This window comes from Taudactylus pleione, unplaced genomic scaffold (assembly GCF_031769625.1).
Source record: "Taudactylus pleione unplaced genomic scaffold, aTauple2 ptg000157l, whole genome shotgun sequence".
NCBI classification, from domain to species: domain Eukaryota; kingdom Metazoa; phylum Chordata; class Amphibia; order Anura; family Myobatrachidae; genus Taudactylus; species Taudactylus pleione.
The window spans coordinates 677,698-705,053 of NW_028284559.1; the positions used below are offsets into that span (position 1 = coordinate 677,698).

The 27,356-nt window shown below is 43.5% G+C and overlaps 1 protein-coding gene across 4 annotated transcripts in view; it reads left to right on the forward strand.

Moving 5' to 3' along the window:
- DLG5 (discs large MAGUK scaffold protein 5) overlaps positions 1-27,356 on the forward strand; it is a 171,566-nt gene that overhangs the window by 134,469 nt on the left and 9,741 nt on the right. For 3 of the 4 annotated variants that reach the window (XM_088474939.1, XM_088474940.1, XM_088474941.1), the window contains 11 exons: positions 6,532-6,694; positions 7,429-7,559; positions 7,739-7,903; positions 8,116-8,299; positions 8,817-8,965; positions 10,918-11,088; positions 13,020-13,216; positions 13,480-13,623; positions 13,759-13,886; positions 14,135-14,244; positions 20,488-20,597. In XM_088474939.1, coding sequence (XP_088331065.1) covers positions 6,532-6,694; positions 7,429-7,559; positions 7,739-7,903; positions 8,116-8,299; positions 8,817-8,965; positions 10,918-11,088; positions 13,020-13,216; positions 13,480-13,623; positions 13,759-13,886; positions 14,135-14,244; positions 20,488-20,597 — 1,652 coding nt within the window. Of the gene's footprint in view, positions 1-4,198; positions 4,313-6,504; positions 6,695-7,428; positions 7,560-7,738; positions 7,904-8,115; positions 8,300-8,816; positions 8,966-10,917; positions 11,089-13,019; positions 13,217-13,479; positions 13,624-13,758; positions 13,887-14,134; positions 14,245-20,487; positions 20,598-27,356 lie in introns of all 4 variants that reach the window. The other variant, XM_088474942.1, reaches the window with a different exon arrangement.

Consider the following 27,356-nt stretch of genomic DNA (forward strand, 5'->3'; position numbering starts at 1 on the left):
TGGTAGTATAGGTGGAGATGGGCCTTGCCATTTATTGAATATTGTTACTGCTTTAGGTGCAACTCTGAAACAAGGCCATAGTGTTCACTTGGAACGCTATAGTGTGCTGCAATCTTTCTAATATTCACAGTTGTGTTTAAAGGTACTTACCCACTTTCTAGTTGAATTTTCCATTTGTCTAACAAATATAAGGTGGCTGCACTTCTTCTATTTAGTTTTTCTAAAGATAATTCTAACTGCTGGCAAAAATACCTTTTACTAGACTGCCTTTGTTTGTGTCTCTATCCTGTAATCCCCTTACCACCTCCCGAAACCCTCCTGTCAGCCTTATTAATGTATGCTAACCACCTTATAACAGAATAGCTGATGGGCATGGCCTAGTGGCAGGGCTGCATCTCATAACATTCATTATGTTTGTGTGCATGTGTGTCCAAGTCCTCAAAGGTCCAAAATAGCATGGGGCAGGCCTGGCGGAGAACATAACTAAGACTTTTTAGGTTTGCTTTAGCACGTACAGTACTCTATGTATTATGCACTGATGACCTATTTTCGCTGTGGTCCTGCTGAAAAAGGTGTCATGGTTGCTTCTCCATATTTAAGAAGAGGGAAACTGCAGATAAATTACAGATTCCTCCTGAGGTGCCAATATTTGTGCCCTGTATGGCAGCCCCATAGCCTGCTATGAGGACTGCAACGTGGAATCAATTTATTAAACTGTAATGAAATAATCCTATTATCGCACTTTCAGGTAAAGACATAACACCATCTCAGACTTGCCATTTGTATATTTAACATGTGACCGCCATCCAAAGTCCCTGGACTATTCTTTTGTGCATGCCTGAGCTGCCAATTCACACATGCTCAATACCAGTACAGCAAAGATATCAGAAGATTTCCCCTTCGAGAAACTGTTGGTTCTTACTGTGTATGTGCAGCCTTTTTGTCCTGTGCAGAACAGGCATTCACAAACAAGGAATTGGTCAGAGGAGTTTGCAGTTAGCGTTACACTGACTATAACAGGTAAAACTACTCTGCATGAGCGTTTTTTTTTTTTTGATCCTCCTCTCCAGAGGGTGTAATCTTGTTACATGGCTGCTGTACGTAACTCTGTATCCCTAGAGAAAACTGTGACACAGTATGTTAAATGCTGCAGTTAAAATGAGAACTTTAATAAATATACCCCACAGTGTGTGGCGGCTTCTACCTCATGTCTTCTGGGGGTCAGATTGCCTAAGCAGCAGCACTGTAAGGGAAGAGGAAAAAAGGATGGGTCTTGCACTTGTGCCCAAGCCACTGGCTTCTAGGGACTGCATTGGCTGCAGCCACTTGAAACGCTGCATATTAGAGAGCTGGCAAAAAGTGCTTCCCATTGGAAGCACATCTGCCAATCGCAGTCCAGAATTCCTGTCCTGCATACGATTAGCAGATGGTGCTTCCAAGTACTGGTCACTGGTGGTGGCGGATTTTTACTGGACAGCTTCTAGGTAAAATCCGCCACTGCCCCACAGTGATAGAAGGAAAATCTACCGCCACTCTCCATGCTAAATTTTAGTAACGGATCTTTTCAATTGAAGTTTTCCACAACTACAATTTTGTTAGTTTGCCTCTCAATCAGACTGCTTGTTTGGCTGTCCATCTTTTTGTCCTTTATGCACGGCCAGAGTTTTGGACCTAGCTCCACCAAATTTTGCATGGTGGTGTAGTTTGACCAGGATTATGTTTTTGCCACACACTGTCACACAATCGCTAAAAATGGGGACATTCTTAAATTACACAGGTTCCAAGGCTGGCTCCAGTGGAAATTATCAGTCTGCCAAAAATCTGTGCGAAGAATATAACAAAAGTATTCTTTTAACCTTCGCCTGAGAGAACTTGATGACTCATGCAAGTTCATGTTAAATTCAGAGCCTTTGTATGCAAGGGCGTAGAGAGCCACCCCAGGCCTGGGGGAAAGGGGTGTGGCCTAATCGCAGGAGGTGTGGCCACGCTCCCTTAGGGGGAAAAAAAACTTTCTTCTTCAGGGTCCACAGAATCTACCTTGGGGTATGTAGTTGGAGAGATCCATTGCACCAAACAGCTACAGCTTTAAAGCTCCCAGCATGCACTGGTCCTCCTCCCTATATACCCCGCCTCCAGCCACAGGCATTCAGTTCTTTCGTTTGATGCGCGGCAAGTGTCCAGACGCACCTGTTTAACAGCGGGACTGCCTAGGCAGTCCCAGGCTTTTCTTTTATTTGAGATCCCTCCTCCCAAGAGTCGTCAGAAAGTTCAAGCAGGAAGGCAGCAGGTTAATACTAATAGCTCCTGCCTGGCCCAGAAGACATTGGTTCACCGATCTAACATGTCTATCCATAGACAGGCCACTTCCACTGCCTCTACAACCAGATTTACTAGTGCAGGGTCCCTGCCTATATCCGGATTTGCCTCGGCTGGCTTTGACGGCGTGGCTATTGAGGCTTCCATCTGCTTCTGTGATCCAGACGATGATGAGGGCATGGAAGCCTGCTTCCGCCCGCATCTATCACAGGATTTGGCATTCATATTATCGTTGGTGTTGCCAACCAAAATATGACCCTAAGGTTTTCAAGAGTACTTGCTTTTCTGCAGGCTGGGTTAGGCTTAGGTCTGTGTCTGACTACCTTGAGGGTTCAGGCCTCCGCTTTGTCAGTTTTGTTCCAGCGCAGAATTGCGACCCTAGCAGATGTAAGAATATTTTTGCAAAGGGTTCTCAGTTTGTCCCTCCAGTAGCACCATGGGATTTATCCTTGGTTTTCAGGGCTCTGTAAGCTTCCCCCCTTTGAACCCTTGGATAAGGTGGCCTTAAGATGGTTGGCAGCAAAGACACTTTTTCTCCTCGATATCTCCTCAGCTCGTATAGTTTCTGACTTGGCAGCACTGTCATGTTGCTCTCCATATATGATTTTTCATCAAAATAGAGCTGTCCTTCGTACTAAGGCGGGTTACCTTCTAAAGGTAGTATCCCATTTCCATATAGATGAGGAAATTGTAGTCCCGGATTTTCAGTCTTCAAACCTGTTTACAGGTGAAGCTTTCCTGGATGTGGTTCGTGCCCTTCGTATCTACATGGATTGTACCAGCTCCATCAGGAAGTCAGCAGACTGGTAAGAGGGAGGGGGGCTACGTCAGACTCTGGCCCATCCAACAAGCCCGGGTAATTAGTTCCCACTCTCCCCCCCCCCCCCCTCTCTGCACCCCTGGGCGTAACTAGAACATTGTGGGACACGTACAAGATCTTAAAAGGGCCCCCCCCAAAGGTAAAAAAAAACCCATACATTTGCCCCCACACAAAGCCCATTCAGATTATGCCACACAGAGCCCATTCAGGTTATGCCACACAGTAGTACCCCTTATACACTTTATGCCACGCAGTAGTAGTGTCCTTTATACATTATGCCACAACCACCAAAAAAATATGTATAACTTATAATGTATTGACTGCACACAGTAGTGCCAATACTATACTATAGGTGTCTGTGAGGGGATGGGTACGGGATCTACAGAATTTGGTAAGTATTATAACCCTTACCCACCTTTCCGCAGCCTAACCCTAATTCTCCACTTTGTGCCTAACTCCTAACCCTAATGCTCACAGTCAACAAAGGCTGCAGATGTACAGGGTCCAGTCTTCAACCCAGGTATCTCAGCTAGTGTCATATAAATGTTATATGCCATTCCTGACAGGTTTTATGTGTGATCATTATGGAAAGGTCTAAGTTACTGTGTCTAATCAAAGCTGTAATCCCAGTAATGATGCTGCACCTGTATTACAGAATAATGATGAATTACCTGTGAATGACAATGTGTCTTGTGTTTGTAATGGTTTTCATGTTTTTGTCTCTTAAATGTCAGCTACTAATTCGTGTTCTTTTTATTTCTTTCCTCTTTTCCCTTCCTCTAACATGGTCTGTTATCCGTCCTCTCATTCCAAACTACATGTGATGCTTAATTTGTGTTATACTCACTTTGTACCATGTGCAACTTTGTGCAACCCTGCTACCTCGTGGCCAATTCTATATTTTTACCATTTCTTTCGCTCTCTCTCCATTTTTATTTTGACACAACTTTGCCTCTGATCTGTCGTTTTTCTCCCTGTTCTCTCGTTTTTTTTGTCCCTCTTTGTCATACTATCCCTTACCCACTTTCATCCTTCTAATGTTTCCCTCACTTCACCCCCAAGCCATTACTACTACTTTCCCCATCTCTCATCTTCCAGATATGTTTTACGAACTAGGTCTTTACTGAGGCTTCCAGCTCATTCTAGGCCCCGGTTTTCCTCAGTAAGATGCTTGAGGTCTGCCTCTTTTTCAGTCTGTTACTCTTGACTTCTGCTGCTTTTCATACAGCTTTCATAACCTCCTACTGGTAGCATGCTGGAATGCTTTCTTGCAGTTCCCGTACAAACCATTTTCTTACAGGCTGCATTGGGTGGGGGTTTGCATTGCGCTTGCTGGTCGCCATGCAATCCATTTTCTTACTGGCTGCATTGGGTGGGGGTTTGCATTGTATTTGCTGGTCTTTACTGTAATTTATCTGTCAGGCTTCCTCTCCTCTTCAACTCTTGCATGTTGATGCATGCAGTGATCTTGTCTTGGGATGGGATTTGAACTGGAAATCAAGTTACAGATGGAGGCAGATATATTGCTTTTTAGTATAGTACAGACATTGGTTTAATGCAATTGTTGAGTACAGCTTTATCACACATACACATTGGAAGATTATACAGGTAATTTTCACATTCTTCAGAGCATTTCTTCCAGTTGTGGCCGTTAATTAAACCTGTCATGGAAAAAAGTTTTTAAGGTTGCTGTAAAAAAAAGACATGATCATACCACTGTAAAAGTGGACAAAGTTACTTTTTACAAGTGCACAAAGAGTTACTTTTAGAGCTGTATTCAATTAGAGCAGACCCACGATACTTTTTCGCCTCCCCGGACTTTCCGCCTACTTCGCCTGTTTCGCAGGCGGAAAAGTATTGCGCGCGTGCCCACATATCGCCGTATTCAATTTGAAAGTAGGCGAAAACGTGACCCGGCGAAACTTGGAACAGGCGGAAAGTACTGTCAGATTTGGGGAAATCAGCCTGACACCCCCAAATGATGCTCTGACATGAGGGTAAGCTATGGTGAACCCCGATTTGACTTGCTGAAGGTATTTGGTGTTTTTAACTGGCTCAATAGCAGCTAAATAGCTTTTTTTAATAAGTGGCGCAGAATAGTATTTAGGAGTTTTTTTTGTTGAAAATAAGTTATCCCAGCAAATTTGGGGTACTTGAAAATGGGGGCCAGCATATTTAAAAGTTGCTAAATTAAAGTTGAAAAAATCCACCTGCCGCAAGCACCTGCAATCAAAAAACACTTGGGGCATACTTGGGGCCCCCCCCCACCCCCCCACCCCCAGAGTCAAGTTCGCTAGTTTTTAACTTTGTACCCCAACATTTTTTTTTTTACGCCCCCAAATTCAGTCATTTTTTGGGGTGTTCTTACGGGGTTTTTTGACACAGTTTACCTTTGGGGGACTGTCTGAAGGCTGCATGGGGGTTCCCGCTGCGTTTCACCCCAAAATCCCAATTCTGCACTTTTTTACACCTCCTATTCATAGGCGAAACTTTTCCGCCTATTACATTGCATTGACATTTACGCCTAGGCGGATTGTCTTTCAAATTGAATAGTAAAATCAGAACAGGCGAAAATGACGTCATCGGCGAAAAGTTTTCACCAATAAAACGCAGAAACGGCTTTTCGCCTCAAATTGAATACGGCCCTTAGTTCTAAACCTTTATCCTCTTAGTCAGGGTATAACTTCTGATTGGCCAAGAAGTGATTTCAGCAATTCTTTTCTTTCTAATAAACTCGGGCAGACTAGTTGTCACAACAAATTGATTTCAGTATAAAGATCATGTTTTTTATAGTTGCTGCTGTCAAAAGAGCAAGATCTCTGTGTTATTCTATTTGACGCTGGCTGATAGCAGAAGTCCCGAGAAGGGTGTACTGTAGAAGACCATACCTCCTGTCATTTAGGGACTGATCAGAGTTGTACGCTAATGCTGCCGCTGCTGCGTCTGTGTACGTAGCTGCTATGTGAAAATATGCAAATGTCGCAACCGCTGGGAAATGCAAATCCGAGCATCTGTGTAAAATGTCAGAGCAATCTGCGTACAACCCTGAGTCAGGACCTTAACCCGCATATGTAATGTAAAGCGGTACATTGTGGGTCATTCCTGGATATTACAGTTGGATGTTGTAGAGCCTTGCTGTGGAAATTTGCCTAATGCCACCAGCTTTAGTACAAATCCAGTGGATTACACAGCTCTTTTGATGAATCTGGTACAAGCCTGTGCCTACTTATAACAGGCTAGACTGATTCTTGTGCAGTTTAACAAGTGTGCAATGTATCAAAGCTCCTTGAGTAAATGTGAAAGATTTCCAAATCCGTTCTCAAGAGTGTAAAAATATTGAATTGGAGGCACTTCTGCTGGTAAATGAGAGACTGTGCTCTTTGCTTTCTCCACAGACCACTAGTAGATGAGCCACGACATGTCAAGGTACAGAAAGGAGCCGAACCCCTGGGAATTTCAATCGGTAGCGGTGAGAACGGGGGTATCTTTGTCTCCAAGGTGATGTCAGGAAGCATTGCCCAGCAAGCTGGTTTAGAGTACGGGGATCAGCTGCTAGAGGTACTGCTTCTTTCCACTGTTGTTAAACTTAAATGTCTAAGCATTTCAATTAGAATACCTTTTATAGAAATTAAATATACAACATCAACCACCAAAAAATATGTATAACTTGTAATGTATAGACTGCACACAGTAGTGCCAATACTATACTATAGGTGTCTGTGAGGGCTTAGGTACGGGATCCCAATGGTCAGAATACCGACAGCGGCATCCCGAATGTAAGAATCCCTACAGAATTTGGTAATTATTATGACCCTCGCCCACCTTTCCGTAGGCCTAGGCCTAATCCTCCACGTAGTGCCTAACCCCTAACCCTAATACTCACCGTCTGGATGTCAGTGGTCAGGATTCCGGCGCTGGGATTCTGACCATTAGGATATTGGATTTATGAAGCAATCCACCCAGAATTACATTTCTGCTGTCCTGCTCTCCTCCCCACAGCTAATACCATTGGTCTCCTCATAGAGCTTGACTTATCCAATCATTTGATAATCAGAACATATAGAAGTTTACTTTAAAATCCCAAACTGTAAAGCCTTAAAGGCAGCTAATAATTGTAGAATAGGAGAATTTATATCACATTCAAGTTGGTTGACATGAGTTTTAAATCATTAAACTGTTGATATGCTGTGCAATATGACATTGTATTGTATTTCTTCAGTGAAGCATGTAAAAAACCTCCTAAACACATTGCTCCAATCGCTTAGTATTGGTATTTCTGCTGTTTCCTGTAGTTTAATGGAATAAACTTGAGGAATGCAACTGAGCAGCAAGCACGCCTGATCATTGGACAGCAGTGTGACACCATTACTATCCTGGCTCAGTACAACCCACACATGTGCCAGCCTCTTCATTCACGATCCAGGTGAGGTTTACCATGTAGTTGTCTTCAGAAGGCCTTGTAAAAAGCAGTCTGTTTCACTATGTAGCAGATTTGTCCTATTTTTGGTATTCCTGTTTACCTACCTTCATTACGCAGTCAAATTCTAGATTTGTCTTTTAATTTGTTTCTCTTTCTGCTGTATGTATGAATGATTCCAACAGTTCTCGGCTGGATACGAGTACGTCTCATTCCACGCCTCACGGCAGTGGGGCAGCAACACCAGACAATCATTCCGTCATTGATACTGTGAGTGAGCAAGATGAGGGGACCATGACTCCAACTTCAAAGGAGGCCACACCCAGCACAAGCCCTCACAGCTCACATAGGTGACTTTACCGTATATATATATATATATATATATATATATATATACATATATATATATATTTTATTTATCCATATAATCATGGCTTTCCTCTCATGGTGTATTTACAACATGTTGTGGTAGGCATTTTTTGTTCTTGTTTATTTTAAAAATGAACTTCCTCTTTGCTGTTAATTTTGCTTTTAAACCGTTACTCTTCTTCTCTTTGCCCAGGGCACCTGCGGATGGCATAAAGAGACATTCTGAGCTCCGCACAGTAACCCTCTCAAAATCTCCTGTGGAGCTGGGAATGCAGATCTGTGGGGGGAACCTTCATGGGATATATGTGTTGGATTTAGAAGAGGATAATGTGGCTGGAGGACTGGAGGGGCTAATAACAGGAGACTTGATTCTGGAAGTATGTGGAAAGTGCTTAAGTGTTAATTGACTCCAATATAAGGTCAATTAACATTTATGATGAATACTGTTTGATCTTTCTACAACTCTTCTGCAACTTATCGCATATATATTCTTCAAACTCTTTAGTTCTTATGGTGTACCTCTAATTTCTCCAACTGCTTATATAGCATTGCCTGCAATATATCATATACTATTATCACCACTAGCACTTGTTTAATTACCACTTTTATCAGCTGTGATATATATACACACACACGTGTGTGTGATAGAGGGAAAGATAGATATACACACACGTGTGTGTTTTCCATATTTATACAAGCATTTGGGTTGTACATTTATACTTTTGGTTTGTTAGTTATATTCCAAAAAGCTCTTATGCTCTCGATTCATTTTAAGTTGAGTGATATAACAATTAATTTCTTAGTGCATTTATAAGCTGTTAAATTATTTCTTGTATTGCTTTGTTTCCTTTTATGTTTTTATTCCACCTCCTAATGTGTGTTTTCCCACCTTAGTATGGGTCGGTTGATATGAAGAATAAGACAGCAGAGGAAGCTTACCTAGAGATGATGAAGCCAGCAGAAAATGTCAAGTTGACGGTGCAGCAAAAAGTAGAGGAATTTAACCGAATCAAAGAGCACCCTGGGGATGGATTCTATGTAAGGTCAGTCACACGCTCAGAGCAGTCATTGCCTCTATTACATGACCATATACATCAATTTTATGGGGGGTGGGTACATGTACTGTATATAACAACTGCTTATTTACAACACTGGAAATATATAGAGATTGGCTTTTTGTAATGCTAATTGCCAATATCTAATGAGATAATTACTCCTTCCAATACAATAGTACCTTTTTTGCACTATATACAGTAGCAGGTTTTGTGAAACCAGTACTATAGCTTTACTGACACAACCTTGGTGTAGGGCTTCTGTGCTGTTAGGTGGAGCAGGAGAGTTACAGAGCTCCAGCCCTGAGGTTATCACTGCTGCCATGGCTGTGGTGACAGAACATTCTTCACTTACATTTCATCCTTCTGATTCTGCGGTGGACGCAAATGAGTTCGCGGCAGTCTTTTGTTGCAGCCGTGTCTTCATGCTAAGGCCGCCTGTGATTTTCAAACAACTGAGATGCCCACTTGCAGCGCTTCAGGACAGTGGATTTCCGTCAATGTGTATCTTTAAGAGCACAATCGAAACTTGTACCAGTCCACTGGCTGGTGCATTTTCTCTGAGTATGGCCGCCTGAGTGAGCGGATGTGCGTCTTTGAATGCAGCCTCTTCCAGGGACAGGTCTGTGTCGGCTTCCCCGCCGCCCTGTTACCTCCCAAAAACGCCCACTAAAATTCTCAAACCCTGCGTCCGATTCTCTGCTGTGTCTCTGTGCACGCACAATTCAATTGGGTTGCATGCGCTGTGCAACTTGAATGCATGCGTAATACAAAAAATATAGGCCAGCTGCATACATATCGGCACTGTGTCCACCTTTGAATCAGGCCCATAGGGTGAGATGTATCAAACCTTTGAGAGAGATGAAGCGGAGAAGTTGCCCATAGCAAGCAATCAGCTTGTAACTGTCATTTTGTAGACTGTTAGATGCATGAAAGTTAGAAGCTGATAGGTTGCTATGGGTAGCTATACTTTATCTGTGAACGGTTTGATACATCTCCCCTCCATTCTGTGTATGTGTGTTTGCGTATCTCCCTCACTCTCTCTATATATCAATTTATATATAGTGTTCACGCTAGGCTGTTTTAGCAGTGTGCCGCACCCTGTTTGATTTTTAAAGGGCAAAATGTGCCCCGTTAAAACAGCCTGGCCGCTGCTGTTCATGGCATCTATTCATATTAAGGAAGAGCTTGGGGGAAGCCCAGCACCTCCATAGGTATTGGGCACACTCAAATTAGTAATGCTGCCCCGCCCCCAACAGTGATGTCAGCCCCCTTCACCAAAGCCGAACGCACTACTGCCCCCGTGCTCCCTGCCTGCCCCAAATCCTGTCGGAAACACTATTATACATACAATATGCCATTTGCACCCCAGTCCTGGGAATGGCGAGTGCAGGTCTGCACCCCAAATCTAGGAGTGGCGAGTACAGTGGATTTCTGACTTAGATATATATATATATCTATCTGTCTATAAATTCTGCAGTACATTTTAGGTTTTCTTGATCTCTCATTAACAGTATAATTGGCAGGATCACTTCTTCTGTGTTGCTTTTTCTCAGCTTCACACTGGGGGGAGACAGACCTCTGGATTGCTACAAAACTCCTGAGCCATAGCGGCAAGAAGAAAACCTATCATTATCATTTGCTATAAATGGTCTCGTAATAACCACAGATGTTACTGACACTGCCTTATCACAGTCATTACTGCACCTTAAGGTGCTGGAGAAGTTCTTTTTAAAGCACTTGATACTAGAGAAAATTAAAGGTTTCATCCATACAGTGACCACGTTAGCTCATTGCACTTCCTGCAGCTAAGAATATAATGTCTGCTTTCCGATAAAATCAATTTTTCCAGGACATTTCATAATGAAGGTAGTAGAGCATGTTAAACATAGTGCAAATAAATTGCCAGCAATACAACTAAATGACACTGTGCTTATTTGCAGAGCACTTTATGAGCGACAGGCGGAGCACCCGCAGGAACTGAGCTTCAAGAAGGATGATATACTGTTTGTTGACGATACTCTCCCTCAAGGGATTTTTGGCACATGGATGGGTTGGCAGCTTGATGAGAATGCACAGAAGCTGGAGAGAGGCCAAGTACCCAGCAAATATATGTGAGTGTGGAGACTCTAAGAAGCACTCTAGTATTTCACAATCTATGCCCTATGTAACACAAATAACATTTGAAGATGAAATTATCATATATTACAATATCTATAAGCACAGTGAAATCTTTTTGATAAATTGGTGATTTTTGGCAATTACTAAGAACATTTATGTACAGATGTGTCCTCCATACAATGTCGCACAAGATGCAGCAAATAGCCCCTCGTGGCGCACCAGGTCCCATGCTACTCTGCTTGCACCGGATGTCTCTTTGCGTCTTTTACGGGTGGAAATGCATCTAAAGGTGCCCATCCACCAGAAGACAGGCAAATGACTGCACGATTACGACAAGGTAATCGTGCAGTCGTTTGTCAGTCTGTGATGAGCCTGTACTGAACGAGCAGTCATTCAGTGCAGGCTCATCCATCATCTGCAAACATGCTCAACCTGACGTTATGAAGTGCTGCCGATGCAGTGACCGCAGCTTTTTTCCACGCCAAGTTCCAGTGTGCTTCATTTACAGACTCTTGGTGCAAGCAGAGGAGCATTTGTCCTCGTGGTTCCCTTACGCCAGGCATCTTGCGCCACACGGAGTTTTGAGGCTAGATGTATGAGGGCACATCTGTACTAAATGGAATAAAACTCACCCTGCTTCATATGCAACATTGAAGTCTTATTAGAGTCTTGTCCTGTGTATAAAAACATGCAATATGTGGGCCTTGTATCACTATATTACACTAGGACAGGGGTGGCCAACCAGTCAGAGGCAAAGAGCCAAAAAATATCTGTGATCAAGTTAAAGAGCCGAATTGGGCGTGGCCTAGCGGACACAGGCCCTGCCCCATTTTTGTGCGCACACCTTTGGTATGACATTCGCAGGAGCATGACCTTGTATCACACCCCTGTTTTAAGTCATGCTGGGGGTGAGCCCAGCACATTGAAAATACACATTTTACATAAACTTCCCTAGATAATTTTTTCACTGTTGAAGTGAAAGACAAAGCCAGAGCAATATAGAAAACCTTGAAATAGCCACGTTCACATAAAATACACAGAAACAAGCCAGATCCACATAAAATACATTTAAAATACACATCCACATAAGACACACATTGAAATCCAGAACCACATAAAATACATTGGGAAAGCCCATTATGCTGTGCCCTTGGGAAAGCCAGTGCCCATTATGCTGTGCCCCCTGTAGTTGTGCTCCATATGCAGTGCCCCCCTGTAGTTGTGTCCATTAAGCAATGCCCCCAGTAGTTGTGTCCCTTCTGCAATGCCCCCTGTAGTTTTACCCATTAAGCAATTCCCCAAGTAGTTGTGCCCCTTCTGCAGTGCTCCCTGTAGTCATGCCCCCTAAGGCAGTGCTAGCTCCCCCTCCTCGCCCACACTTTTATGAAGAAACTTACCTGTCTTCATGCTGGCACCGCTCCACGTCGTCATGGCTCCAGAGTCCCGCCGTCGCTGCTGCTACCTTTTCCGCTGCCTGCTGGATCTAACTGGATCCAGCAGGCGCGCGGGCTCCTCACGTCATGACGTCACCCACGCACTACATTACTGGGAACGCTGGCCTCTGAAGCGATCAGAGGCTTCTTTAGTCTCTGATCCGCTTCAGAGACCAGCGTTCTCAGTACTAGTGGGGGTCTGCTGAGACGGGAGCCACATTCGGCTCGAGAGCCGCGGGTTGGCCACCCCTGCACTAGGAGCACATTAATGAAGACTTCCACGTGTAAGTCTATGAATGCAGATGTATCTCTTATACAAGTGAGCATTTCTGCATACACATTATTTGTTCAACTGGTAACATTAAGGTATTCTTTCATGCTGATATGCATGTCAGAAATCCTTCAATTGTGTCACTTTGGTTCATTTATAGTTTGTTTGTTTTAAAATGTACAATAAACATGTTCCATGAATGCCCCACTCTTTCTTTTAGGATGGAACAAGAATTCTCCCGACGGCTCAGTGTCTCAGAGGCACGAGATGATGGTGCTGCAGGCAAGACGCTTTCTGCCGCCGCCAGGCGGTCCTTCTTTCGCAGAAAACACAAACATAAGCGGAGTGGGTCTCGGGATGGAAAGGAAATTCAAGGGCTGGACACAATTAGTACAGATTCTATCCCCTTCCTTGATGGTGAGAAACCTTGTGAAATATAATATTTGGCAATAAAGCTTAAAGCGTTGGAATTTCCCTTTTATAGGCGTGTTTAGCAATGAGAAGAAGCGCCTTTTTCCTGCTTATATTACTCTAGTATTTACAACTTGCTCTGACCGTTTGCCGCATCCTTTTCTTTTGAAAATGTTCTATGATAGAAAGCAGAAGGGCCATTGATTGCAAACCACCGGCGTATATTTCCCTGTCCTCTGCAATCACACAAATCACTTCTCTTTCATTAGAGTCTATGAACTTGGCATACCAACGAGTTCAAAGAGTGGACTGCACCTCTCCTCGTCCTGTGCTCCTTCTAGGACCGTTAGTTGATGCTGTGAAAGATATGCTGGTCAAAGAGTCCCCAGGAAGGTTCTGCAGATGCCCTCTTGGTAAGTGCACTCACTTCACATAAGCTTTCACAATCGCCTCCAGTTTCCTGTTGTGCCATGACTGTTTATTATCTCACTTATAACTTTAATAATTATCTTATGTATCATTTTTTTCTGCGTTTTTTTGTCTTTCAGAGGTAATGAAAGCCTCACAGCAGGCCATAGAACGTGGGGTAAAGGACTGTCTCTTTATAGACTACAAGAGGAGAAGTGGCCATTTCGATGTTACCACAGTGGCTTCAATCAAGGAGATCACAGAGAAGGTACTCTCTCTACCAGACTATGGGGGAGAGTTATCAAAGCTTGGAGAGAAAATACTAACAGTCAGCTCCTGTCATTTTTCAAACACAGCCTGTAAAAGGACAGTTAGAAGCTGATTGGTTATTACTTTATTCCTCTCCACTTTATCTCTATTCAAGCTTTGATAAATTTCCCCTATGTCCACTAACGACAGAATTCTAGAGGAATGCAGAAAAACATACCCAACTCTTAACTTGTTTCTTCTTTGTAGAACTGCCATTGCCTGCTGGACATAGCTCCTCATGCTATTGAGCGGCTTCACAGTGTCCACATATATCCTATAGTTCTTTTTATCCGGTACAAAAGCACTAAGCAGATAAAGTGAGTATAATAAATATAAACCTCTTTAAATGACTAGTGATTTGTGGTGCAACTTTAATGCAGATTCATGTAAAGAAAAATTCTACCAAAAACTGTATATTCCATTCAAAACTAAATTGGTAAAGACCTGGTCCCAAAAGAGCAGCAATGCGTGCATACACACCTTTGGGAACTCTTCACATAATGCAGAATTGTAATCTTTGGTTGAAATTACATAGCAAATATAAAGTTCTGTGATGCTTGGAGGATCCGTCACTCACAGATCTCACTGGCTGCCTGACCTCCACTCAGCCTCTCTACCACGCTGTTCCCTGGGAACACTCTTACAGCAGAAAAATGTATTTTAAGGCTGCATGGTCATGTAATGCCTTATGTATGCAGCTCCTGTTTTTTTTATGCATATTGATTGCTCACTGCCCAGCGATTGATGAGTTAAAAATACCTATTCTGTATATCCATTAATAAAATGTGGAAAAGCCAGTAGAATAAGATTTATGGAATACCGAATGTATTATTTTGCACATTGTTAAAGTGTTTGTCCACATTCAATTTACTCCACAGCAGACCAGAATTTTTTTTCTACATTTCAGGAAGACAGAAAGCGTATTCCTGGGCAGCTGTAGTGTCCCTTATAGAGTCTTTATCTAGGCCTTTAGATATAAAGATGTGTCATTCAGTCATTCAGTCCCTGCCTCAGTGGATCTCAGAATCAATATTCCCAGCCACATGGACACACACACTTGGGTTAATTTTTCTGTCATAAGCCAATTAACCTACACTATTGCCAAAGTCGCGGCATACAGCCCTTCTCGGCATGCCAGGTTTTGTGTAACCAGAGGAAAAAAAATATTTACAAATAGGCGCCAGCCACTCTGCTTATGTAGTCATAGTTTGATGCTGCTCCCTCATAAGGGGTAGTCAGCCCCTCTATTAGGTATGTAGAAAAACAAAAGAAAGAGGCGGGGAGCGCACACAAGCCAGAAAACGATACTCAGTAGTCGTGTCTCCACTTATGCATTTGTTATGGTGATGAAAAATACAACACAATTATGTCAATGATAAATATAAAAACATTATTTATTAACCATAAATTGGCATAAAAATAAATGAATAAATACGGAATGTAAATCACAAACCCCTGATACAACTATATCAGTCAACCATATAAGCTTATATGAAAATAATGAGGGAATATTAGAATATAAAAAATATAAAATTGGAGGTCTCTCAATAGGGTGGTTCAAAAAACAAAGGTAAAAATGTTCTTATCAAGCGTGGCACATGTTTTCCATATGGCCTTTGTTCAACCTCCACATTCTTGTGTCCAATAGATCTTAATAACTACCGTGTAGTTAGTAATTTGTGCTACATGCACCAAAATATATTATATTCCTTTAGTCGGAATAACCTGCTCTGGGGAATTATAACCATCCAATATTGGTATTAGTTATTTAGTTTGGGAGCAGGTATTGGAATTGCTGCAGCAGCCGTATAGGGACCTGGGTATGTTTATAACCTACGGCACTATCTGTACCTTAGAATGCCGGTTTCCCATTGAGCATACCTGCATAGTCCATAGATTCCCACACGTATGTCAGTGATTGGTGAGGGTATAATCGGCGGTCGCCTTAATACCTGGATCAGTGTTCAGCAAGGTAAAACCTCTTACCAGAGAATGGATGCGCTTCACTGCATGTTGCAACAGGCGTCGCTGGAAGGTATAATAATGCAGGAATGCGGGCTTGGATCTTATCCGCTGTGCTGCCGCAAGGGTTAACCGTAGTTCAGAGGAATAAATGTACATTTTTATATATATTTTATTATATCATTTTTATATTCTAATATTCCCTCATTTTTTTTCATATAAGCTTATATGGTTGACTGATATAGTAGTATCAGGGGATTGTGATTTAAATTCCGTAATTATTCATTTATTTTTATGCCAATTTGTGGTTAATAATGTTTTTATATTTATCGTTGACATAATTGTGTTGTATTTTTCATCACCATAACATATGCATATGTGGAGACACAACTACTGAGTATCGTTTTCTGGCTTGTGTGCGCTCCCCGCCTCTTTCTTTTTTTGTGTAACTTGGCTTGCGTCAAGAGTATTTTTCACTGAAATGTGCTTCTTAGTCGCAATGCTTCACGAGACTGCACTGATGAATTTCATATGCAAAAATGTGTATCTGTGTGCCACTGAGTAAGTCTTGCAAGACAGATCGAACAGCGTGTTGAAATTCTTCTCTCTAAATATACCATTTTTGTCCCTTTATATTTTTCCGACGTAAATTGGCAGACATCCCTGAAGTTCAGACCTTTCTTCAGGTTGTGCTCTATGCCCAGCCATGCTTTGTTCCCCTGGTTGTTCCTTGGGATCTTACCTTGGTCTTTTCAGCGCTTCTGCCAAATGGGTCTTGGAATTGGCCGCTCTTTCCTGTAGGTTCTTTGTTTTTCATCAAGACGGGGCGATGCTGCGCACCAGACCTTCATTTCATCCAAAGTTAATTTTTGTGTTTCCAACTCAACCAGGACAACTTTGAGCCATTATTCTTCTTTACATTGTCTGAGAACTGTGGATCTATGTGGATAGATCTGTTGCATTCTATAAGACTAATGGTCTCTTGGTTCTCCATGATGCACACAAGAGGTTGGCTAGTGACAAAACAGTCGGTGGCCAGATGGATCACTGTGGGTGTCCGACAAGCATACCTTTCAAAATGAGTCACCAGGCGATTCTTGATCGCCTGGTGACTCATTCTACCAGTTCGGTGAGCAATCTTGGGTGTCAAAACACTCTGCCTCTGTAAGCAAATATGTAAAGTGTCCACCTGGTCTTCAATCTTGGGTGGCAAAACACTCTGCCTCTGTAGAGCAAATATGTAAAGCGTCCACCTGGTCTTCAATCCATATTTTCACTTATGTCTAGAATTTAATCTTTTGTAGCCAGACATCAATTTTGGGGCAAAAAGTTTTGTGCACAGCCATAGAGGAGTGTATCCTCCCTTAGGGTGCATCTATAGAACATTTCCATGGTGATCCATGGTCTCCCAGAAAGGATGACCAAAGGTGCCCATCCACTAGTAGATCAGGGAAAGACATCGTAATCATACCGTCGTTCCCCTAGGGGGTGCAGTGCCTACACTGAACGATTGATCGTTCAGTGTAGACACATCAATCATCCCCGAACATGGCCAATCTGTCGTTATCGGCAGATTGGCCTGCATGTTCGGCAAGGATTGATGTCGGAAATAACCAACGGGAGCCCGCATCGCTGGTCGTTTCCAACATTTGGGTGCACGACTTGCGTTCGATTACTGAGCGATTGCATGATTACGATGTCGTAATCGTGCAATCGTACAGTGTAATCAGCTAGTGGATAGGCACCGTTAGAAGACAGGATTTTTGTTAAAATCTATTTCTCTATCTGGAAATCACTGCGGTCTCTCCCTCTCTTTCTTGTTGAGTGTTGCATTAGATTGGCTTCTACTGGTTCCTGTGACTTTAAGTGAATTTGGGAGTTTTTATGTATATACAAAGTAACGGGTAATTGTTAAAATATCTGGCACATACCTGGAAAACCACTTTTTCTACCAAACGTAGGTTGCAGGACTAATTGCATGACTTGGCCTTTGTGTCTCCAGTACAGAGTCCTGGGCCTGTGCAGCTTTTCTACATGTTCTGCCATCCTAGTTCTTTCGTTGCCTTGGACGACAAAAATAATAATATTCCAGATCTCCAACAGACTAACCAAATCTCAATCATAAAGGCACATTACAAGAGCAGCTTAAGCCATTAATGTCTTATTTTTGGTAGATTCTTTAAATTCTAACCAATAGAACCATGTAGTAATAAATGTAGAAAAGTGATCTGTCTAATCGGAGTAACCAGTATTTCATGGAAGGAGGGGACGTTGATCTCTATTTAACTGGTATAAGTGCCTTGGCTGTATTATTCAAGTGTCACAGGAGGGGCTTTTTTTTATTTAGAAATAGGCCAAGATATTACATTTAGGATTCAAAATTCTGGGCCATTGGGAACCCCCTGAGTGCTCCTTTTGTACCTTTTCAATCTGTTCCCCTATGTTTTGTCTCCTGTAAGGTAATTTTCTGCTAGCTCATTTTGGCAGCTCTCTCCCATTATTTTCTGTATTAATAACAAGCTAAACTTTAATTCATGGGCATACTGTAGCTATAGTGAGTGCCATTGTTATGGGCCCCCAGACCCAGGTCATATAATTATCTATCCAGTTCCCTGAATTGCCCGCTAAGCAATTGGGTCTGACCCGTTGCCCATCCTGAATGGAGTAACATTCTATTTCCAGTGAGTGTTGTGTGTAGTGGAAGTTATAATAGTAAGGAGACACTGACCAGGTCACAGTCTGTAATGTGGCATAATCTTAACTTGGCACTGTATTGTGTAATAATATCAATTGGAAGGTGCTGTTATGTTGAATAATATGAAATTTGGCACTGTAAATGTGACACAATATGAACTGGAGATACTATAGTATAGGTTTAATATGAGCAAGGGGCACTAATGGGGCATAACAACAGGGAGGCACTGGAAAATAGCATAATATGAATAGAGGGTACTACAATATGCTATAATATAACTGCTATTGGGCATAAAATTAATAACTGCTCTGGAGAGAGGTGTCTCTAGAAGCATTTAGATGGGGGCCCCTTCAAAATGTTGCGATGGGGCGCACAAAGTTCTTGTTACGCCCCTGATTTAACTGATGAACACTTTTCAATAATAACAAACTCCTCATATCGCTCTGTGTGGGGCCCAAAACTAAATTAAAATTTACTGTGTGAATTGCAGGTGTGCCCAATAAAATAGTCTGTAGATTACAACAGTCTGTCTGTTTGTGGTTATCCACTGAGCTCACTAATTGGCACCCGTGGGACCCAGCTGCATGGCTTGATCTGTCCAATGTAACCACATACTGTACGCTCAGGCATAGGGCAGCATTAGTCACTACTTTGGGTATTACCCACACATTGCTACAATGTTGATATAAATGTATGCATTCATTAGAGAAATAGTGCCAAATGACCTGTCAGAACATTTTTGCAGTTTTTGATGCCAAGTTCTCTCTCTCTTGATTTAAAGCAGCTCCTGTTCACAGATAAGCAAGTCACTTAAGTATATGGAAGATGAATTTTGGATTCATGTAATGGAAATACATATTATTTTAAGTCTAATGTCAGATGTCCATTTTCTTAATAGTCTTAAAATGATATAAGAAAAAAAAAAAATCTGTATAGTGTCAGTGGTACAGTAGCTTTATTTTTTAGGTAGGCACTGTATAATTTGTGAGAACAGCACTGCTCTGTAAAGAAACTATAATTTCTAAAAGAAAATATGTTCTTAAAATAACCCACCTGATTACTTATCTCGAAATATTTGAACAAACTAGGTAACCACGCTGAAGAGATCACACACAAAAATAACAAAACAACAACAATAGGTGACTGAGTAGAAAATGAAGACACTGGCTCTTTTGACGTAATGCATTCATTGAGCTTTGCACATACTGAATGCATGTTTTCATATGTACAAGCACAATTTTACTTGCAAATGAATTCTGCAGGAGCACAAAACACAGACCGTGATTAAACATTATGTGAATTGAAGCATCCGTTACACTCTCTCTGCATTGTTCAGGACTACAGGAACAACCAGCTGATCTGCAAGTTAGGACGAGCAATAAAACATTTGATACATTTGTGTGGTTTAATGAACGATTTGACCAACGATTTGAACTATGAACGATTTTTGACTGCATTAAAATGAATGGAATCGTGAAAATCTGACTGCAAACACATCAGATGTCAGATATCGTTACCTGACCATCGGGAACGCGCATCGTTCATCGTTCAGACATGTCCGATAATGTCAGATTTTCCTTCAGATATGAACGATAGAACAATTTTTTAAATCGTTATCGTTCAGATCTGAAGAAAAATCTGACCGTGTGTATGCACCATTACTGTGCTTGTTTTAATTTCAATATTGTATTTACTTTCCACAATGTACAAATCACCCAAACCTCTTCACATTTTCTGTGCTGCTAAACATCCAGGAGGTGGTGTCATATTTGAGTCTCTCTTCATTATTTAGTGATGGTTTTTATCAACACAATTTGCTTTCAAGAAATGTGCATATTGTACATAGAATAATTTATTCCAGCGCAGTATCTCTTTAATTTGTCGATCTCTGCTTTGTCCACAGGGAGCAAAAGGACCCAATCTTTCTAAGGGACAAAGTGACACAGAAAAATTCCAAAGAGCAGTTTGAATCTGCGCAGAAAATTGAACAGGAATACAGCAAGTATTTCACAGGTGAGGGCAATATTGCATATCCCAAAATGTTAATGCAGTTGAATACTTTTTTGTTGGTCGTTATCAGCCACTTTTGTGCTTGTGTCGAAAACATCTGGTTGAGGAGGCATTTTGAATAGTATTAAATATTTGTATGCTAGCTGAAAGAAGTCAAAATATTTCAGTATGCTAACTACAGATATGAGTAAAAAAAGAAAGTTCATTAGTGATGTAATCAGTCCTCGAAGTGGGAATTTAGAGGTGGGGGTGTGGATATTTTAATTGGCAGCTTCTCATTGGGTATCACTCTGTGAGCCACGATTGGCTGGCTGTCAGTGCCGCTGCTTACTACTGTAGTGCAGCCATTACCCGAGGCTCCGTGCCAGCGCCATCGCCGTTAGAGAGATGTGTCCCCAGCGGGACACATCACACGCTGATGTTCCAGCGCTGGGATCCCATACTTGATCCCAGTGCTGGTACATCTCCTGCAGCAAAAACGAAGTTGCGGTGGGAAGTGGCAGTATGTCATACCACCGTATACCGCCCCACTTCGACCACTGGATGTAATGCAATAAACTGTGCAGCATAAGTCACTGCTATATGGACGGCCAGAACCCCCTGTATCGGACATTTCTTCTTCGGGTTCCATAGGATCCACAGGAATTACCTTGAGGTATGTGGTTGGAGTGATCCAGGCACAAAGCAGTTACAAGCTTTAGCTCCCAGGATGCACTGGGTCCTCCTCCATATGTACACTGCCCCTGGCTACAGGCACTCAGTTTTTTGTTTGCTGTGCAGGATCAGTGCACCTTGTAGATAAAGGACTGCTCAGGCAGTCCCAAGTTTTTTTTTTTTTTTTTTACAATGAGTAAACAGCGCTAGGTGTCTGGATGGACGCCCGTGCTGCTGCTCCATCTTCCCCCGCCGGCGCCGCAACACCAGTGAGGGAACTGGTGATTTTGGCGGGTGCCTGCGGAGTTTGACTGTACGCTGGACCCAGGACTGCAGCCGGAAGACACATAGGGATGCAGGTAAAGTGGTTCCCCGCTTGCGCGGAACCAAATGGCAGTCCGTGCCTCTGGCAGTGGAGAGCTGCCGGAGGTTGCTGTAGTGGGGAACCAGGGACGACTGCTTCTCCCACTAGACCACCGGGGCATATAAATCTGGTGCCGGGGACAGTGGTGGCGGCCATGTAAAAAGCCAGTGCGCCCAGTGGATTGCTACAGCTGCCAATCCAGAGACAAGGTTTTCGCGCGTCCGGGTTGCGCCTCCCTATATGAGACGCCCAGAGACCACTTTCAGGTGCTCTACTGTAGCTGCGAATCTCAGGAGGTTTGGTCAGTCTCCCTGTATACCCCTCCTTTGGTGGCCAGATTATACAAAGCTCAATATCCTACTAAGGTTTTGTGCTTTTCATAGTTGACTAAGAGCCTATTGCATATATATTTATATATCATTGCTTTGTATGTTACTTATGTAAGTTCTGCTGTGTGTTATACTGCCTCTTTATTTCTGAATAACTATCACTGCTATTTCTCCTTATAACCCTCTGCTACAGGTGTGTGGATGGTTTTGGGGGTGAACATTGTCACATTGTATTGCATTGAATGACATAACTTTTATGTCTAAAAAGAAGCAGGAGGCTGAGAGCCTGATTCAGATCTGCTCGCAAGCAGGTTGATGGTGGGCCAGTGCACACGCGCGAGCTCCGGAGAGCGCGCAAAAAGCACTCGCTCTGGTGCTCACAACAAACGGGGCGGCTGTCGATGTTGATCGACAGCTCGCCCCGTTTTGTAGGCGGGGAGGGGGGGTGGCTGGTCAAATGGAGGCGTTCCTGCAGGAACGCCTGCCGTTTGTGGGCTGCCCTACTGACATCACTCGTGATGTCAGTAGGTGGACTTCCTGCTCTATTAGAGCAGGAAGTCCACTGGGGCTTGCGGCCACGAGACCCTACAGTAAGGGTCTCGTCGCAAGCCTGATAGTCGCGATGGTCTTGACCATCGTGACTATCACCTGGCCGCTCGCATAAGCTGTGGGTGGTCACCCACGGCTATGCGAGCAGCCAGGAGGCCGCAACTTAAAAAACAAGAGCACGCCCTGATTTAGAGCGAGCGGCTCTGAATCAGGCCCTGAAGCCCCTATGCTGGTTTCATGTATAGCCTATCCGGCAGGCTTGTCCCCTCAGGATTTCATACAGGATGGATTATGTGGTCGCTGTTCTAAGGAGCTACCACGTCACTCCAGCCTACCAGCTCCTGGGCAGGAACCACCTTGGGTGTCTTCTTTTTCTTAGGTTATGGCGCTGGTTGTGGACCGTTTATCTACAACCACGCTGACCCCTACTATTGGGTACCCTAAGCAGCTACAACCTGCTGTGTTTATGCCTCCTATGCATCCTTCCTGGATGAATATTTATGCCCACTCAAGCCAGAGTATGGCTCAGTCTCCTGCTGCATTTCAGCAAATGCTGCAAGCAGGCAGGCCAGTAGTACCTAAAACCAGAAGGCGGTCGTTTTCTTTTTATCAGTCCGTCCAGCCTGTAGATTCTGATGCATCTTTAGAAGAATTTGAAGAGGTACAGGGCTCCTCTCCGGAGAGGAGGACCATCTGGCAGCAGTGGATGTTCCCTCCTTAATTAGGGCGGTCAAAACTATTTTAAACATAGATAGTGAAAAACCAGCACCTAAGAAGGCTTTGGTGTTCAAGCGCCAGAGGGTCATTAAGGCTGAATTTCCCAAATCTGAGCAACTCTCGGAACTTAGGGGGGAGCATGGAGTTCTCTGGATAGACTATTCCATGTTACCAAGAAAGTAACGTCTTTACACGCCTAGTGTGGATGCTCATGTAGCACATCTGGTTAAAAGCTCCACATTGCCTATACCATCTGCATCCTCACTGTCTCAAGTCGGTTTTTTTCACTGTCAGGAGCTGTTACCCGCCCGGCAATGGCTACGGCCTAGGTGTCAAGGTGTGGCAGCTGACAATTATCTCCTATATCAAGTAAGCAGCCGCCAATTTGGGGGAGGCGGCATTAGACTCCGATATTCTGGCTTTTAAGGCATCAGCTACCTCAGTTGTTGCTCACAGAGCCCTGTGGTTTAGGGCCTGGAAAGCAGATGCAGGATCCAAGAAGGCTCTAGAATCCCTGCGATTTGCTGGAGGTATACTGTTTGCCAAGGAATTGGATAAGATTGTGGCTACTCTGGCAGCTTCTAATGGCCGGTCTGCCTTCAACGACTACTCCTAGGCCTAGAAAGTCGTCGTTTCGAGCCTTTCGCCCACAAGGAAAAGCAAAAGGGACAGTCTTTCTTTAGACACTCCAGTTCTCAGACCAAGCCACAGACTAAGAGATCTTGAGCGATCAGACGTCCGGCTTCCAAGACGGAAGACAAACCCTCAGCCTGATGGGGCGGGCCTCCTCCTGGGGGATCCCAGGGTGGGAGGCCGACTTCTTCAGTCTTCGGATACCTGGCATCAGAAAACAACAGACATCTGGGTCCGAGAAGTGGTCTCTCGAGGGTACGCCCTGACTTTCTGGAAGGGTCCCCCGCAAATGTTTTTTTGCACAGCTCCTCCTTCGGAGTCTACCAAGGCCTTAGCCCTCCAGCAGGCCATTTGTTCCCTGCTGAGCTCAGGGGTGATAATCCCAGTTTCGTTGGATCAGCAAGGAAAGGGTTATTATTCCAATCTATTTTTGATCCAGAAGCCCAATGGGTCCCACCGGCCTATTCTGAATCTGAAAGGCCTCAACCGATTTATCCGGGTGCCCAAGTTCCATATGGAAACTCTTCAGTCAGTTGTTCTGGCAATGGAACCGGGGGATTTTATGGTGCCAATTACGCCATCCCACCAAAGGTTTCTGTGGTTTGCTGTTCTGCAGCAATATTTCCAATTAGAGGCGCCGCCTTTTGGTTTGTCAATGGCTTTACCAAAATAATGGCAGTAATGACGGGCTACTTCAGGCGTCAGAATACTGTCATATCTGGACGACCTCCTGATACTGATACTGGCACAGTTTCCAGATGTGTTACAACATCATCTCAGAGTGACGATTGCTTGCCTACACAGGCATGGCTGGATCATAAATTGGAAAATGTAATCTTTATCCAGTACAGCAGATGCTGCATTTAGGTGGATTCTCTGGTGCAGAGGATATTTCTGCCAGGAGACAAGCTTTTGGCCCTTCAATTACGGGTTCGCAGATTTCCCGGCAATCAGACGGTGTCTATCCACTCAGCGATGCAGGTTCTGGGGTCCATGGTGTCCACCTTCGACAAGGTGGAATATTCTCAGTTCCACTCCTGACTACTGCAACAGCTGATTCTCTCTGGTAGAGTGGGAAGTACCAGTTAATAAGGTCACAGACTTTCTCCAGAGGTTCGCCTTTCCCTCTCATGGTGGCTGCAGATGTTTCGTCTGAACAGGGGTCGCCCCTTCTGGATTCCAGATTGGGTGCTCCTCACCACGGATGCCAGTCTCCGCGGATGGGCGGCGCAGTGACGGGCCGTCACACTTTTCAGGGAAGATGGATGACCAAGGAGGGTGATCTATCCATAAACATCCTGGAACTTCATGCAGTATACAGGGCACTCGTTCATGGGCAGGCCTGTCCAGATACATTTCCGACAACGCGACTGCGGTAGCCCACGTCAACCATCAGGGAGGCAGCTATGGCGGGAGTGACAAACATTCTGGTCTAGGCAGAATGTCATTTTCCAGCAATCTCGGCAGTATTCATACCAGGAGTCCTCAACTGGGAAGCAGACTTCCTAAGTCTGTAGAAATGTGCCCTAGACTGCACACCCCGACTATATATATATATATATATATATATATATATATATATATATATATATATATATATATATATATAATGTGTGTACACGTGCGTGTGTGTGTGTGTGTATATATATATATATATATATATATATATATACATATATAAAAATGGGAGGTGCTACCTGTGGAGACTATTGCTGCAAACACAAGAAGAATTACAGATACACAACTCCAACATTACTAATTATATATAATAATACAGTTTGCAATAGAATTTTGCTATAAATCAATAGAGGTTTTTGGCATATCATGGGCCTACCCATCGCACCCAGGTAACCTCTGAGGGTAGGTCCCTAACATACTGGGGTTGAAATCCAGGAGCGCAGGACACCGCCAAACAAGCACAGCTGAGCCACCCCAGGGCATCACTCTAATGAGGAAAGGTTAAGTGTAAAAAGGTGTGAAATAGATAAGAGCAGCTGCTGCTGCATATAGTAAGGTGAAAAATAAAGATGTGAAAATAATATATATATTAAACAGACAATAAAGGTGCTAAAAGTGCAAGAAAGGAAAGATGTGTTTATAATACCATGCCCTGAAGCAGCCCAACAAAGCCATCCAGGGGACCCACGCCCCAAAAATCAACCCGTAGCTGCACTACAGTATAAACCCTGCAACTAATTGTATACCCCTAATGGAGTAACCCGGATAAACTGTTATATGTTACGAAAAGATTAGCATCGTTGTATCCTTTCCCAGATTCTGAATGTAACAAGTGGGAAGTCCTTCCTATTGTGGATGCTCATGTGACACATGTAGTCAGGAGTGCTACGTTGCCTATTCCGTCAGCATCTTCTCTTAAAGGTACTACAGATCGAAAAATGTAAACCTGTTTTAAAGCAATATTTTCATCATCTGGAGGTGTTACTCAACCAGTTATGGCTGGGGCTTGGGTGGCCAAGGCTATTGAAGAATGGACGGGGGCATTGGAAGAGAGACTACCAAATGCTACCAGAGAACAGCTGAGGTATATCTCCCACATATGGGAAGCGGCCTCCTATTTGGGAGAAGCTGCAATAGATGCTGGGCTCCTAGCTTCTAAGGCATTGGCAGCCTCAGTTGTGGCTCGTAAAGTCCTTTGGTTAATGTCCTGGAAAGCAGATACAGGGTCAAAGAAGGCTCTGGAATCCTTACCATTTTTTGGGAATATAGTTTTTGGAGCAGAATTAGATAAGATAATAGCTACTCTGGCAGCTTCAAAATCTGCAGGTCTGCCATCAACAGCTACGTTGAAGTCTAGGCAGTCTGTTTTCGGTCCTTTTGTTCTGAGGGATGTGCAAAAGGACAGTCTTCCTCCAGGCCATCTAGTTCTTGCAGGACAACCAAGTGGCAAACTAAGAGGTCATGGTCGGCCAGGCGTCCAGCTTCTAAGCTAGACAACAAACCCTCTGTCTGATGGGGCGGGCCTCCTCCTGGGGGATCCAACTGTGGGGGGCCGACTTCTCCTGCTTGCGGACTACTGGCATCAAACAGACGCCTGCATCCGAGAAGTGGTCTCTCAGGGGTATGCCCTTATTATTCCAATCTATTTTTGGTGCAGAAACCAATTGGGTCTAATCGCCCTATTCTAAACCTGAAAACCCTCAACAAGTTCATCCATGTACCCAACTCTTCTGTCAATTATTTTGGCAATGAAACCTGTGTATTTTATGGCTTCCCTGGACATTCAGGATGCATATATGCATGTGCCTATTACGCCATCCTACCAACAATTTCTACGGTTTGCTGTCCTGCAACAACGTTACCAATTTCAGACACTGCTCTTTGGTCTGTCAACAGCCCCTCGGGTCTTCACCAAAGTAGTGGTTATGACGGCCTACCTCAGGCGTCACGGAGTCTGAATACTACCATATCTGGATGACCTTCTGATATTGGCACTATCTCCAGGTGTTCTACAACACCATCTTCAAATAACCATTGCCTGTCTACTAGATCATCAAT